General features: G+C 43.3%; 1 protein-coding gene across 1 annotated transcript; it reads left to right on the top strand.

The window, feature by feature from the left end:
* The first annotated feature begins 269 nt into the window (after window positions 1-269).
* CCR3 (C-C motif chemokine receptor 3) lies at window positions 270-12,744 on the top strand. The gene is made up of 2 exons (XM_019723714.3): window positions 270-449; window positions 9,489-12,744. The coding sequence occupies exon 2, from the start codon at window positions 9,499-9,501 to the stop codon at window positions 10,576-10,578; it is 1,080 nt and encodes a 359-aa protein (XP_019579273.3). The 5' UTR covers window positions 270-449; window positions 9,489-9,498; the 3' UTR covers window positions 10,579-12,744.
* Window positions 12,745-17,108: the final 4,364 nt, after the last annotated feature.

Raw genomic sequence — 17,108 nt, 5'->3', positions numbered from 1 at the left:
GAAGTCTGCAGAGCGTTGGAGAATAATTAAGTTATTCCCTATTCGTTATTCTTCCTTTACAGGGCAATTTCAATATTGTGTTTTTACCCTGCCTCCTCATGGATCAAAGCAATGCTTATTCAAGAATTACGCCCTCCTTCCCCCAAAATGTGCAATGCCAAGTGAATGCAGACACCCTAAGGAAACTGCTCAATAAACATCAGCAATGTTCATCTCCAGGATTACTCAACCCAGTGTTTAGTATGCGATCTCAATCATAGAAAGAAAGAACTGCACCAAACTTGATGTCTTCCTGAAAACTTGCAAAACCTGAGATGCTAGCCTGTTCAAAAGAGGAAGACGGGTTTTTCCTACTTTACTAGTATCTCTGAACAGATGGTATCTCCCCTTCATCAGTGGCGAGACCTAAGGGATCCCTGGACGCACAAAGGACTTTGCTAAATCAGCAGGTACCACTTGTCTTTTTCTTATTCTCACCTGGGCGAGAAATTATTAGCAGCAACAGAAGTTGCTTATTTAGAAGAGACTTCCAGGTAGACTGTCCTGTTTCTAGGAAAAAGGAAATGGAGTGAGGGGTTTAGGCAGGTGGAAGCACTACCTCCCAGGAGTGCCCTTGGATCCAGGAGGCAGAGGGGAGGGGGGCCCACTGCAATCTCATAGGGATTATGGGGCCAAAGTGGGAGAGTGTGTTGTGAAATATGTCCATTGCTGTCTTGCCTTCTTCCCTTTTCCCTTCCTTTCTCGCACCCTTACCATGACACGCTTGCCTCTTTCACTTATCCAAACTTGGCCTTTTATACCTCTTCAGTCACTATGCCTGTAGCTGTGCTTTCATACATTCTCAACTACTGAGAATATGACCACTCCAGAAGACTGACACTTAGTATTTTTGTATTTATTGATACTGACTTGTTAGAAAGTCAGTGGAAATATATTTTACATACATGTGCGTGTGTACATACATTTACATATTACCATTTTGTGTATGTTTACACACACACACACACACACTTCAAGTTTTCATTGAAAATCCACCCTCAGTCAGGCTATTAGATGAATCAGTTGATTCTTGATTTGGTGTCTTTTTGTCTGGACCTACAAGGTTGGCTGCTTTTCCTGGACCGTGTTAGAGGGTAGGGATAGAAAGATTTTCTAATCTTCTAAGAAACCTTGGATTGGCTGCGATGTAAGTTAACTGTTGTTTGACAAGTGTTTTGAGGGAGGGCAGTGGGAATATGGCGTGTCTGGCACATGGAAATGGTGGGAGCTGGCATGTATCTGCCACTCTTGTCAGAAGGTGGTGATAATTGCCTTAAACCACGTGGGCTGAGTTATTTCTCCTGGGGAAAGAACTGTATGACTCAGTAAGAAAAAGCAGATATACTCAGTAGGATAAAATGGGCGAAGGGCACAAACAGATAATTCACAGAAAAGGAAACACGAATGACTAATAATTACAGTGTATAAAGAAAAACCTCGGGAATTAAGTAAATGTCAGTTACAACGATAATGACATCCCTTTGCCCATGTAATTGGCCAAAAAATTTTTTTCTGTTAGATCTTCTCTGTGTTGATGGATGCTTGCTGAGACTGGCACCATCATCTGCTACTGCCAAGAGTATATACATCATTTCACACTTTCTGGAAGCAATTGGCAAAATGAATCAAGAGCCTTAGAAACATGATTACAGGTAGAAATTGTGCTTTGGAAAATCCACTTTAAGGAATAATAATAAATGCAAAGATGTTTATTGTAGTTATTTATAAAAGTGCAAATTGGGAACATGATTGGGAATAAGACAAGGAATAAATAATAATGAATATCTATACAATATGTTGGAGTCATCATGTTTTCCAATAATTTTGAACCGCATGGAACGAGGTGCAGGGTATAAAATTGAAATTATCAGAATACAAAATGATATACACACGTGTTATCTATTATAACACGCATGGTATCTAGAAATGAGGCGATTGTTCCCTCCCATGGCATAGGTGGAGGTGGAAGTACCAGGGGCCAGGAAGCTGAACCCCCTGTTCATGCTGTACACCCTCCAACCACCTTACTTTGACTGCCTGGGCATACCTTCCCTGTAAAAAACATTGTTCACCGTCATCTCTCAACTAAATAACATATCAGCCTGCATATAAACACTACAAATCAGTCACATTTTTGAAACACCTGCTATAGAAATATAAAGACTAAATCTAATTTTGGGATAAGGAGCGTGGTAAGAATATCCAAAATCGTTTGGCAGGTGGATGAAACCAAGCCTCTTAAATGAACTGGCCACACTCCAAGAGTGGGGTGTAACCTGGGCCTTAGTCACTAGTAATGGTTGGCTGCTGTGGAAGTCCATGTGCCACCCTAAAATACAGATGCCAGGATATGTCTGCAGCTGGAAAGAAGACAGCATTTATTCATGATTTTAACCTTGAGAGGTTCTGTGGATGTCCCAATGGGGCAGGGGGAGGGAGCCTGCTGGCTCAAGGGCGACCCATTCTGCTCCCACCCTACTTGGTGGTTCTTGGCCAGGTCTCCCCGTGTGTGACTGAGTGTAGCTTCCTGCAATACTATCCAATCTTTCCTCTCTGGAGAGTCTACGCCTTCTACAGGAAAAGCTATCACATCATAGACTTTTCTATCTCAAAGGGACCTGAAAAAATCACCTAATCCAATCCTTTAATAAAAAAGTTTAGAAAACTTTGGTCCACACCAAAAACAAATACTGCCCCCCACCCAGAAGAACTGAAATGCAAAATGAATCTGAAGACTTTGATTTGTCATTCGAAACATACCAAGTTCTGCCAACTGTGGCTGATGTTTCTGGACCTTTACCTCCTAGCTTGTTCTGTACTCCATGTTGATACTAACCCTCTCAAATTGTGATACCTGAGACAGAACATAACATTTCAATTGAAGAATCTGAACAGTGAAAATCAGCGTAAAATTTATTCTACTCCATCCTTCTAAGCATTTAAGAAGGATTTATTAGGCCGCTATTATTGTTACGCATTATACTGGGCACTAGTCCTGCACTGTCCAATATGGTGGCTACTTGCCACGTGTGGCTATTTCAATTTCAATTTAAGTAAAATGAAAAGTTCAGTTCCTCAATAGCACTAGCCACATTTCACGTGCTCGACAGCCACCTGGCTAATGGCTGCTTTATTGAACAGTACAAATGCAAAGCACTTCCATCCTTGCAGAAAGTCCTATTGGACATTTCTACACCAGATAGTCATTTTTCCTTACTACCCCAGGTACTCTGTGCAAAGTGGTGAAAAGGGAGGGGGCACTGGCTTAAGCGTACAGGTGGGAAGCAATTTGAATAGCTAGATGGACAGGTAATTAGATAAATAAACGAAGGGACAGCTGAGTGGAGAGAAAGATGAAAAATCAGCTGGGTAGATTTCCTATTACTATAGACTAAGACTGAATTGACTCTTGGGGTTGCCATGTTAGTGTTGGCTTCTAAAGAGCTTGCAACTGAGAATATTATTTGTTCTACCACTTCCTCTTTTTCTCTCCTAAGCTTAAGGAGGTTGGAGTGTATATAACTCCGAGATAGAAAACAGATGCATAAAATTTAGGCGACACTTCATGTCATCTAGCCCCAGTGTGGTCAACCGAGGCTACACATGGGAATCACTGGGGGTGCGATAAGAATCACTGAGCCCTGGGTCCCACCTCCAGTGATTCTGGTGTAATTGTTCAGGGGCACAGCCCAGCATTGGGATTCCTCTGGTGGTTCCCATGTGCAGCCAAGGCTGAAAACCATTGCTCTAGTCAACGTTCCTCTCCAACTTGACATGACCCACAGCAGGCTTATTTCCCCCCAGCCTTCTTCATCGCAGCTGATGGAAACTCCATCCTTCCAGTTGCTTAGGTCAAAACTCTTGGAGTCATCCTTGACTCTTTCTCACTTACATCCTATTTGCCAACAAATCCTGTGGTGTTACCATGTGCTTTTATACAGAATCCATCGACTTCCTGCCCTTTCTATTCCTACCACCACATCCAATCCAGTGTCATATCTTGCCTGGATTATCATGACAGCCTCCTCACTGGTCCCTTGTTTCTAACTTTGATTCCAGAGTCTATTCTCCACGTGGCAGCCAGAAACAATCCTTATACAAATATAAGTTGGATCATGTTACTCCTTTCATGGAAACTCTCCAACGGTCCCCACCTCATTCAGAGAAGAACCAGTTCTTTAATGGCTGCATGACTACACTGAACCGCATCCCTAGCCCATATCTCCCTGACACCTTTCCCTAATATTCACCCCTCTTCTGGCCACACTCTCCTGAGAACATATCCCGGCAGCCTCCCATCTCAGGACATTTGTACTTGCTGTTTCTCTGCCTGGAACTCTCATCCCTTAGACACCAGTTCCACCCATTCCCTCACTCCCTTCAAGTCTTTCCTTACATGTCACCTCAATGGGCACCTTATTGAGCCCTCCAATTGAAAATTGCACCTCTCCGTACTCCCTTTCCACATCTCCTCCTTTATCTTTCTCCATGACCATCTGACACACTGTAGTTCTTATTTATCTGCTTCCCCAACAAGAAAATCAACTCCAGGAACTCAGGAAGTTTGGTCTGTTCTGTTTATTGACATGCCTGTGTTTCTGGGCCAATGCCTGGCCTGTCATAGGATCTAATTAAGTAATTGTCAAATGAATAACAGAAGAACCCCATGAGGCAGTAACTCTTTTAATCATCATGTTATACATGAGGATTCTGAGGCACAGAAAGGTTAAGCTATTTGCTCTAGGTCACACAGTCATTTCTTCAGACCCAGAAATTAAGTTATTATCTTACACTAAGGAGGACCAGAGATACCTAAGAAAGAAAATCTTATGGCTACAAGTCCCTAGCCCCAGATACCCATGAAGCCAAATGTATTTGGAGCTGTGCGCACAGGAGCTTATAGCAACACCATGTGGGCCTGCAGGAATGGTCACCACTGGGAGTCACCTGTGGGCAGGGCTCTTCCAGACAGGCAGGCAAATTCAGCGTGGAAAGCAGTGATTCACACCTGCTGTCTTCTCTATACCATGCCGCATTTCCCCGAAAGTAAGACCCAGCTGGACCATCAGCTCTAATGTGTCTTTTGGAGCAAAAATTAATATAAGACCTGGTCTTATTTTACTATAAGACCGGGTATAATATAACATAACATCATAACATAACATAACATAACATAACATAACATAACATAACATAACATAACATAACATAACACCGGGTCTTATATTAATTTTTGCTCCAAAAGATGCATTAGAACTGATGGTCCAGCCAGGCTTATTTTCAAGGAAACACGGTATTTAATGGATGGCTGATTCCCTCAAAGAGGCTAAGCACTTAATTAAACACATACACACACACACACACACACACATATGCACGCACACACACACACAGCAGATTAATGACTTCACTAAACCAGGATATCATTCAGCATGTGGTCATATATTGAACACGCCTGATTTTAACCAAACTCCTGCTACAGTCAAGGGTTAGCACTCTTCGTTATTAGGCATACCAGTTTCCCACTTTAGCAAAATTTTAGAATAAAATGGATTTTAAATTAATAGCATCATGTTTCACCTATCTGATAAGAGCTTGTTGACATTTCTTTCTAAAAAATTCAGACAAGTCTGAGAAAGACGGCAAACGATGAACTCTGAGTATATCTGGCTTTGGCTGCCACGGATGGATTCCACACCGTGCCCTGGTTATTAGTGGGAGTCAAGACTCCCGTGCAGAATCAATGTCTACAGTGAGGAAATGGTGCTAAGCTGACAGGTGTCCGCGGTCACACCAAAGGTCTCCCAGCTAGTGGGCTGATGCCGGCAGGCAGGTGAGGCGCCAGGAAGTGCCTACGTTTCTTTGTCAGGAACCCCTGGCTTCAAGTCCCAGCTTAGCCATTTGCTTGCTATGTGATCATAAATTATGGAATTGCTCTGAGCTCAGTTTTTTTTTAAGCCATAAAATCAGAATAAAAGTGCCTACCTCATATTGCTATTGTCATAAGTAAATCATATTAAATAAGTAAAGTTTCTAGAAAGGAATATCAGCTAGATATCAATTAAAAATGATATTAATTTTCTCATCTCCTAAAGACCAAAGGTACTCAGTATGGATCAAATAATGCACGATATGGTCAAAAAGTGTCTTTGTATGATGTTTTTTCCCCCTTATTATAAACAACCATCTGGGAAGGGAATCATATTGGAAGAAAATGATCTCTGAGTTCAGGAAGTTTACAACCTTAAAAATGATAACCCACGTCCCTGCCACAGCTATTTTCATTATTTGCCCATTGCCTTTTATATGTACGTATGGTTTCATGTTGTTGCAATCTTAGTTTACACACTGTATGTTCTCTCCATTTTTCACTAACATTTGTCTGTGATTCTACCTGGTCTCCAAAACTGGTTTCAATGACCACATAATAATCTATTGTGGAAATGGACTACAATTTATTCAGAATATCCTACATATGTCAAAGATTTGGACGGTCCCCATTTCTTTGTCTCTTTCTGTTATGAAAATGATGCCACAGCAAACACCTTTGTGCACACACTGGGTTACTGTTCGGTTAACTGTTTCCCCTTAGGGTAAATTGCTAGGAGTAGAACTACTGAATCAAAGCCCTATGCATCTTGATGGTTCTCATTACACACAAAATTTCTAAAATGTGTTGAACCAAGTTACGTTGCATCAGCAGCGACACAGGGCTCCAGGTTCTCTGTAGCAACCTTACCAGCACTGAATGTCATCATTAAAAGAAATTCTTTTTTATAATTAAAATGGCATTCTAAACTAAATATATTTTCTAAAAAAGGACCTCCCATTCTAGATGCTTATTCTCAATTCCGCTTTGCAAAATTCATTCAAATTAGAAGTTGGTGAATATAAAACTATGCTTGTTAACATGGAGAGGTATTCATGAACTATTACACAGTAAAAAGGGAGGTTGTGTATATATTTAGTTGGACCAGGATTTGGGGGAGGAGCCTCCTTGCCTTCCAACTCCAAGAATTGTGAGAAAAGAGACAATGGTCATGGAAGGAAGCCATCACACCTATGGGTCCTGATCTCCCCTATTCAGGCTTTAACCAGAGTTGGGGGGTGTGCAGGGTTGTTTGATAAATTGGGGGGAACCTCAAGGGGATGTCTGTCTGAAAGGCACCGCTTTACCACATGGGCTGACCAGTGTCGTTAAGGAGGTGGTCAGGCAGAAAAAACATCTAGTTTGCTCTCTTGAGAGGCCCTGGATTGTGCCAGGCACGGGCATGGAGGCATAGCGCAGCATATCTGCTGGGTACCTGCTGGTTCGGGAGAAGGGGCACATCCTGAGCCAGGACGCTGATCGAGATGTGGCGGTGACAGAGAGGGGTCTCCATTCCAGCCAGAGCTGGGGCAACACTGTCACCTGGGAGTGGTCACTATGCCCAGGGAAGACAGAATGGATCAGGACGCCGTTAGCTACAAACCACTGCAATAGTTGCCAGCAGAAGGCTCAGGGTTGGGACTAGTTTGCCCCATCTCAGCAGACCGAGGACCAACAGGAGGCCGGGGTGCCCCCCTCCGCACTGTGCCATGCCTCAGGCATGCTGGCCCCACCCTCATTTCCACTGTCATCTTAGAAAGGACCAATGAGAGGAGAAAAGAAACTGGAATTATATAACCTGGCAACGTAAAAAGAATGAGCAAAACCTAAAGTTGTTGTTTATATGAAAGGATCAGGCTAAGTTTAAAACACTTTGGACTCGAAGTGGTTTGGACGCATTAGAGCTGATTATCTGGCTAGGTCTTATTTTCAGGGAAACACGGTAAATAGTAAAACATAAAATGCTAAATGCCTTAAAAGTTACAGTAATAATAATAATTATTATAATATTAGTATAATATTATTGCAGTGATTCCCTCCAATTAGTCTAGTGCACCCCTGGCTCCATACATAGTTATTGCAACATTAGTGACTATATTCTCTATTCTGGACTTTACATCCCTGTGACTATTTTGTAACTGTCAATTTTTACTCTTAATCCCTTCACTCTTTTCACCCAGCTCCCCAAAGCCCCTCCCCTCTGGCAACCATCAGTTTGTTCTCTGTATCTGTGAGTCTGTTTCTGTTTCATTTGTTCATTTATTTTGCCATTTAGATTCCCCATGTAAGTGAGATCATATGGTATTTGTCTTTTTCAGTCTGACATACATACTTCACTTAGCATAAAATCCTCTAGTTTCATCTATGTTGTTGCAAACGGTAAGATTTCATTCTTTTTAATAGCCGAGTAATATTCCATTGTGTATATGCACCACATCTTCTTTTTCCAATTGCTTCCATATCTTGGCTATTGTAAATAGTGCTGCAATGAACATAGGGGTGCATATATCTTTTCGAATTAGTGTTTTGGATTTATTTGGATAAATACCCAGGAGTAGAATTGCTGGGTCATAAGGTAGTTCTATTTTAAATTTTTTGAGGAACCTCCACACTGTTTCCCACAGTGGCTGCACCAATTTGCAATCCTCCCAACAGTGAACAAGTGTTCCCTTTTCTCTGCATCCTCATTTGCACTTGTTGTTTGTTATTTTATTGATGACGGCCATTCTGACAGGTGTGAGATGGTATCTCATTGTGGTCTTTATTTTCATTTCTCCGATGATTAATAGCGGTGAGCATCTTTCCATATGTCTATTGGCCATGTGTACGTCCTCTTTGGAGAAATGTCTATTCAGATCCTCTGCCCATTTTTCAATTGGATTGTTTTGTTTTTTTGGTGTTGAGTTGTATGAGCTCTTTAGAAATTTTGGATATTAACCCCTTATCAGAGGTATATGATTGGCGAATATCTTCTACCATTCAGTAGGCTGTCTTTTCACTTTGTTTATGGTTTCCTTCACTGTGCAAACACTTTTTAGTTTGATCTAGTGCCATTCTTTTTTTTTCTCTTTTGTTTCCCTTGCCAGAGGCGGTAGATCAGAAAAAATACTACCTAGAGCAACGTCACAGAGTTTACTGCCTATATTTTCTTTTAGGAGCTTTATGGTTTCAGGTCTTATATTTAGGTCTTTAATCCATTTTGAGTTTATTCTTGTATATGGTGAGAACGTGGTCCAGTTTCTTTCTTTTTTTCTTTTTTTTTTGCATTTATCTGTCAAGTTTTCCCAGCACCACTTATTTAATAGACTGTCTTTACCCCACTGTATGTTCTTGCCTCCTTTGTCATAGATTAAATGACCATATTGACTGTACTGACTTTCAAAACTTCTTATCTTTCATTTCTGACTCCTCCCCCATAGCAGCTCTGATGTAGACCCTTTTGAAACACAAGCTGAAGAACCTTCAAATGTATAGGCTGTTTATCACCTGTGGTTTTTTTGGGTACATGAATAAATCAAGCAGGATTCACAAAGAGTGGGCATGCCTGATGGTGCGGTTGTGTTTTCTTCTGCTGTCACAGAGACAAGAACATGGCAACCCCAATAGACAGGCCCGAGACTGCGGAGGGAGTCCTCTGGACCACACCCTACGAGTACGAGTCTACGATGCTGTGTGAAAAAGTCAACATCCAGCTGCTGGGCACCCAGCTGCTGCCGCCGCTGTATGCCCTGGTGTTTGCAGTTGGTCTCCTGGGCAACGTGCTGGTGGTGGTGATTCTCACGAAATACAGGCGCCTTCGCATTATGACCAACATCTACCTGCTCAACTTGGCCATTTCTGACTTGCTGTTTCTATTCACCCTGCCCTTCTGGATTCACTATGTCAAGTGGAATGAGTGGGTTTTTGGCCATCGCATGTGTAAGTTGTTCTCCGGGTTGTATTACATGGGCTTGTACGGGGAGATCTTTTTCATCATCCTGCTGACGATAGACCGATATCTGGCCATCGTCCACGCTGTGTTTGCCCTGCGGGCCCGGACCGTCACTTTTGGTATCATAAGCAGTGTTCTCACCTGGGCCCTGGCAGGGCTGGCAGCCCTCCCTGAATTTATCTTCCATGAGTTCCAACAGGAGTCTGGACAGAGTTTCTGCAGTTCACTTTACCCGGAGGACGAAGAGGACACCTGGAAGCGTTTTCACGCTGTGAGGATGAATGTCTTGGGTCTCACTCTGCCTCTGCTCATTATGGCTGTCTGCTATGCCGGAATCATTAAAACCCTCATCAGATGCCCCAGTAGGAAAAAGTATAAGGCCATCCGGCTCATTTTTATCATCATGGTGGTCTTTTTCATTTTCTGGGGACCTTACAACCTGGCTCTCCTTCTCTCCGCTTATCAAACGGTCTTCTTTGAGACCGACTGTGAACGGAGCAAACAGCTGGATGTGGCCATGCTGGTGACAGAGGTGATCGCCTACACGCACTGCTGCGTCAACCCTGTGATCTACGCCTTTGTCGGAGAGAGGTTCCGGGAGCACCTCCACCACTTTTTCCACAGGCACATGCTCCTGCCCCTGGGCAAATACATTCCATTCCTTCCTAGCGAGAAACTGGAAAGAGCCAACTCTGTATCCCGATCAACAGGGGAGCAGGAACTCTCAGCTGTATTTTAGGTTACGTGCAGAAAATTCCCTAAAGAAATGCATGGGGCCGATGAAGCAGATGCATTATACCAATTACCTTGACCTCTGCCCCGTTCTTTGAACTTCCAGTGCTACACTGAAGCTCTTGAAGATCTCAGAATATATATGTGATGGTGGCAGTATATCTATGCAGCCCAAAGCCTTTACCAGAGGGCAACAGCTGGGCAGTTTACTTATCGTCAACCCGAAAAAGCAGAGCTTTGCTTGATTCTCTGAAGAGTTACTTACATTTTAATGCACCTGACTGTTAGTTCCTATGTGCAGCTACAAACAGGTAAAAGTTTTTGTATTTTAAATCTTCACTTCAGCCAGCTATTGACATAAATGGAACATTTCACAAAGTACAATAAATCAATTACATTACTTCTTAATGTGCCTAGCTCTTTCCTTATTTGATGAAAAGGCTCTTTAAAAAATAAAAAGTTTATGGCTATGTACTCTCAAGCAACATAATGGCATGTCACACCTGTTCTGAATATTCTTAACAGTGAATTGATTTCCTGTTCACATGGAATACCGTATTTCCCATGAGTGACTGAATAGAAGAAGAGCAATTTGGTCTTTTCAGTAGACTAATGAAGGCCCTGCTCATAGAAACTTCTTAGCCCTGAATTGTGGAGACACTGTCCTCTACACACCAGTGTCGCTGTTTATCCAACAGCTGTGTGGGAGGTGATACAGACAGGAGGCACAAACATTGCTTTTGGTTAAGTGAAGGATGAAAAAAAAAAGTATGAGACAAACACAACCCTTGCCTCCGAGAAAGCTTCCATCTAGTTGGGGTTGTAAGACAGAAACAAAAAACTCCATTGCAAAGAGGAACACACTCAATGCTACGTCTGGGCCAGGAAGGGAGAGACTATATCCAGTTGGGACCTGAGGAAGACTTCACGGAGGAGGTGGCTTTTGAGCAGATCTATGAAGAAGGAACAGGATGGGAAAGGGAGAGGATTTGGAGAGGCACCTTAAGCCAACAAAATGCCCAATACAAACGTGGCAGGGAAGGGCACGAACATGCGTGGATGGTGGGGTGGGTTGGGGTGGACCATGACTTTCAGGCAAAGCATCTCAGGCTTTGTTGGGAAGGCAAGAGGAGCTAGTGAAGCGTTTCAAGCAGGGGAGCAAAATAATCAAGATGGTGCCTTAGGAAGATAAATATGGTAACACATAGAGGATGGAGTGGAGATCCCAGCACCACACAGGGAGGTAAGTTAGGAGACAAGTGCAAGTGTGAAGACAAGGAATGATCAACAGCTGGTAAAAGAGGTGCCAGGGGCACCAAGAGAAGAATTTGGCTGAGACAGTGTAAAGCGTCAAAGCACCAGGAGCTATATAGGGAACTAAAAAAAATCAAAGGGCAAAACAAGGTGTATCATATGTTTAAAAAAAAAAAAAGATATACACACACAAGCCTTTTCATGGTGCTTACCGTGTTTCCCCAAAAATAAGCCCTAATATGATTTTTCAGAATGACATCCCCTGAATGTAAGCCCTAATGTGTCTTTGGAGCAAAAATTAATATAAGACCTGGTCTTATTTTTGGGAAACATGGTATATGCACCGACCATCTCTTAAAGGATGCAAAAGAAAGCAGCAACAATTGTCTTTAAGGAGGGATATGAATAGAGAAAAAAAGAAGGGGGGTGACCTTTCCCTGAATACCCTTCTGTGCCTTTTGGATTGGGAGCATGTTATCTATTCAAAAAATAAGCAAAACTTTAGAATTATATAAAAAAATAAAAGACTAGTTTTCTATTCTGATGTGGTAGCCTTCCTACCAGCCATAAGAACATTACAAGCACTCTGCCATGAATCAACCCTACTGCTTGCTTAAATCATCTCTTGTAGCCAAATAGACTCCGATTCTTGGTAAATTTGTAGGAGCTGGATGCTCAAAGTCTACAAAGTAGATTTTAAAAGGGGGGGGGGCAGTGTGGTGGGTGATTATACATCACCTCCCATTGGCTGTGAGACCAAGTACGTTTTCCTTTGTTCACTAAGGTGTACCCAAGTTTCACATGTTCATTCATTCATCTGGTCACTTATCATTCATTCAGTAAACATTTGCTGAGCACCTACCATGTTCTCAGCTAAGTCTCAGACAAACAAAATTACCATGTTTCCCCCAAAATAAGACCTAGCCGGACCATCAGCTCTAATGCATCTTTTGGAGCAAAAATTAATATAAGACCCGGTCTTATTTCACTATAATGTAAGACCAGGTCTAATATAATATAATATAATATAATACAATATAATATAATGTAATATAATATAATGTAATATAATATAATACTGGCTCTTATATTAATTTTTGCTCCAAAAGATACATTAGAGCTGATGGTCCAGCTAGGTCTTATTTTCGGGGCAACAGGGGCACACCGTGGGCCTTGCCCTCGGGGAACTTACCATCAGAGTGAGTTGGACACTGATCTTGCCCTCTACTGCCAGTTCAAATCATGTCTAAAAAAATAAAAATAAATTGCCAAAGCCTAAATTCAACCCAAATGAGAAAAATTTCAACTTTAAGGCTAGAACACATTCCACTTCCCAAACATTCCATTTCCCAATCAAATGCCTGGAGAAGGGATATGCATGCCCTTGGCCGTCCCGTCCATCCAGCCTCAACTGCTGGGGAGCGGCCTTGACTTCGCTCACCTTCACACCTGTCTGAACGCTCTTAACTCAATCCAACCCTACATGGACAGGATGTGAACTTTAGAACATTAAACCACACATCATGAATCTCGATTTGGCTAAGAAACTTTGAAGTGCTTTTGCTTTCTTCCCTTTTTTTGTGGTTCAGCCAAAATGTAAATAAAGCAATTATTTAAACCCTTAACTATACATCTCTGGTTCTCTCTTGAGTGGTGAAGTAGTGTCTGTCCTTAGGTAACCACAGTGCAGGATATAGGGGCTTGTTCCTACTCCCTGATTCCTGAAAGCTTTGAGGGCCTTCGTGACGCACACAGTACTGCCCATCACCAAGTCATGAATTCAGGGAGCTCTGTGTTGCTCTCCAGTTCAGCACTATGTGCGATGGTAGAAATGGTCCATACCTGCATTGTCCAGTATGCTCACCACCAGATTGTGCAGCTATGAGCACATGGAATGTGCCTGGTGTGACTGAGGAACTGCATTGGAAATTTCTGTTGAATTTTCATTTAAATAGCCGCACGAGACTAGTGGCTACTACATGTGGTTAGTGGTGCAGCACCAGCCCCTTTGAACTTGCCGCTTTATGTCTGCTCTACCTATGCCACAAGCTTCCTGTAGTCGGCCAGCACACGACACGAACACTGTGTGGCAGACTAAGGAAACTGCCAGGGATGCAAAGAGGAACGAGACCCATTTCTAGAAAACTCACTCACTGTTCAGGGGAGGAGACACGCTTGGCTCAAATGGCTATGATGAAATGTGTTGGGTGCCCAACAGACCCTGCTGCAGGAAACAGAATGGAGCAGAAAGGACACAGAGAAAGTGATATTCTGCTTAGCTTTGTTTCCCCCAAGAGCAGTGCCTGAGCAAGCATTTGAGAGCAAAGAGTTTATTTGGAAAGTACAGGACACTCCAGCAGGGAGTGGGGAAGTACAGAAAAAGGAAGAGGCCAGCAAAGGGTATATTACCAAGCTGCCTCCCACTGGGGGCGCCTGGAGCTCAAACCTGCTCGAAAACTGAGAAAGGGAGTGAGTGACACTCCTTGTTCCCATTCCAGGGGTAAGGGAGCTGGGCTATTTACCGCCCACTCCTGTCTGTCCCTGGCTGAAGGCTGCTCCTGGGGGACGGACGTAATACCCAAGCACCACAGGCCTGCCTGGCGTGGGCAGAGATCAGCCTAGTTTGGGGAAAGCTCTCAGGCAACAAAATGCAGATATTGGGTGTTAGAAGCTGGGCAGACTCGGTTAAGGCTTGAGCGCTAAAGCATCTTCCACATATTTGAACTGGTTTGTGAACAACTTTTTCATGAAGCAAAACGTGGAAGTGAGAGTGGTGTCCAGGCAGGTGGGTCAATTTGTTGGAAGGCACAGTGGCCCGAAAGGGCAGACAGACAGCTTGCTGTGGGTGAAAGCATAGTGACCTTGACAATGGCCGGTGACCTTGAACATGCCTCAGGGGGGACTTCTCTGCTACTCCTCCTTTCTGTCGAATATCATACTTTGCTCTTTTTTAAAAAGATGATCCTTTCCAGCTTGAATTTCTGAGGTTCTCTTGAAATTCCAGAGCTGAAATTCTAAGGTCTTCCCATCTTCTGAATAAAGCAGTTTCCTCCTTCACAGCCTATGGGCTTTCAGTGACTTCACTGGGGACTTCTTCCATTTCTGCCCCCAGGTCAATCTCAGCATAGTTAGGACCACCAATCCTCTTCTCTATTCACTGAGCTAATCCAGGGATGGTGAACTGTGACCCACGGGCCAAATCCTCCCAGCGCCTGCCCTATGAATACGGTTTCAGTGGAACACAGCCACACTCATTTGCTGGTGGATTGTCCATAGTGGCTTTTGCACCACTACAGAGGTGAGTCATGGTGACAGAGACTGCATGGCCCCCAAGTCCTGAAACATGTTTTCTTTTGTCCTTTATAGAAGCTTCCTGACCCTGATGGTCCATACACACTGGGATCTGGGGCTCTGACAGGCAGACCAGGCTGTGGGGGAAAGCTCAGGCCAGGAGGTCTATAGAGAAGCTGCGGAAATCCCCAGGGTAGTTCTACCGTGACCTTGGATGCAGTTCAAAACAAACTAAATAGGGTTAAATTGTGACGTAGCCTCACGCTGCTCACAAACAGCATGTCCCAGAGAGCAAACTGGCAGTTTTCATGGAAGCTGCAGGACCCCATAGATCTTATTCCAAAGTAGACTAAATGCAGAATTTGCAAAGCAATCGTAAAAACAGGTGTCAAGACTCTTGAGACCCCTCACCTATATTTGGGGACAAAGAGATTGGATCGATGACACTTAGGGAGGTTTTTCTTTGTCCAGGGCTGCTGGTGCCACCTACCCTGGATGGGAAGGGAGGAAGGCATAGGGTGTGCTTGTCTCTCATCTCAAGCCCAGTAAGAGGAATGCCAATGGGACCAAAGGCATAGTTGTCATATAAGCTCGATATAAGTCACAAAGGTCAAAGAAAGACGGTGCATTGGGATCTGACTCTCACCCAGGAAATCAGAAGACAAGACACAGGCCGGCCAGCTGCTTTGGGGGTGAAGGAGAGACAAACTGCTACTATTTTGGGGATAGATCTGTACATTCAGAGTTGGTTTTGGCAAAGATTCTTTTCAATGAATGGGTGGGAGAGAGCTGACAGAAGGATTTCTGTCTAGCCCAAGAAGAGTGCCTGGATGGAGCTTGTTTGTGGGACCCCATGAGCCAATGTGTGTACAGTGGGCTGCCAAAACAACAGAAGACAACGGGAAATTTCAACAAGGGAAAATGCAGTTCTTTTTTAAATCACAGAGGATACGTTGACTATTCCCAGGGATGTCTCCAAAGACTATAAAAGCAGTCCATGAAAGAAAGAGTCAACTTTTAAACACCTGCCAGCCCCAAGGGGGTGACATCCCCTTATGATAGGGCTAGTTAATCACAAACTTTCCTAACCTGACTTTCCTTCCCTTCCCATCACCCACTCAGAGGACTAGAAACCACGCTTAACAAGCTGCGGAAAGAGGAGAAATGCCAGGGAGGGAGACAGATGAGTAGGATGGTGTCCCCATTTCTCTCTCCTGCAAGCTGCGGGCTGAGAGGGTGGGGGGAAGATTTAAGTGTCAATTCAAGTTGAGTTTTCATATTCATATGGGGATCAACTCTTCTATTTCCAAACTGAAAATGTATCCTTTTGTGACCGCAAATGATCATGGGACTTTTTTGTATCTAAGCGTGATGACAAAAGTCATGAGACGGCCCAGGTTTTCATTGGCACTATGAGAACTTCAGTCTCTTAAAGGGACGTGAGGTACAAAAGTAAGGATTCTTTCTGTTTATACCTCATGAATACCATTGGTTCAACATACTGGTGGCAAATTGAAAGCCCCCAAATGTCAGCTCTCTGAGATCTACAGAGAGCTTACATGAATTTTTCGGACAGTCCTGTAGGACTTAAAAAGATATTAGAGTCCCAGGTCTTGGCTGAGAAATAAGGCAGAGGGGGGGAAGCAATATTAAATATACATGTGGATATGAATATATCCATATGGATATGGGCTTGACTATAGACATACCTGATTATGCCTTTAAAATCCTATAGACCTAGATTTTGCCTATTTTTAAAGTTAACATTTCCTGGCTAAGTGAGAGCTGGTCCACAGGCAACTCCCCAACGCCATCAGACGACGGGCTATGTCTTGCAATCTAGACTTTCTGAACTAAGAAAAGCCTCTCAATTTTCCAATAAGACAAGATTCTTCCCGGCTTATTGGGTGGTCCTGGCAAATTGGCCCCAAACCTCACAGGGTCCTTTACTCGCTAATACCAGCTTCAGTTACAGTTGCAGTGGGAAAGGTG

Source organism: Rhinolophus sinicus, chromosome 5 (assembly GCF_057876585.1).
Source record: "Rhinolophus sinicus isolate RSI-liver-muscle chromosome 5, RSI-T2T, whole genome shotgun sequence".
Taxonomy (NCBI): domain Eukaryota; kingdom Metazoa; phylum Chordata; class Mammalia; order Chiroptera; family Rhinolophidae; genus Rhinolophus; species Rhinolophus sinicus.
This window is presented reverse-complemented; position numbering and strand designations above follow the sequence as displayed.

Coding starts and splice junctions, on each gene's coding strand:
- CCR3 (XM_019723714.3), top strand. CDS start 9,499: ATGGCAACCCCAATAGACAGGCCCGAGACTGCGGAGGGAGTCCTCTGG.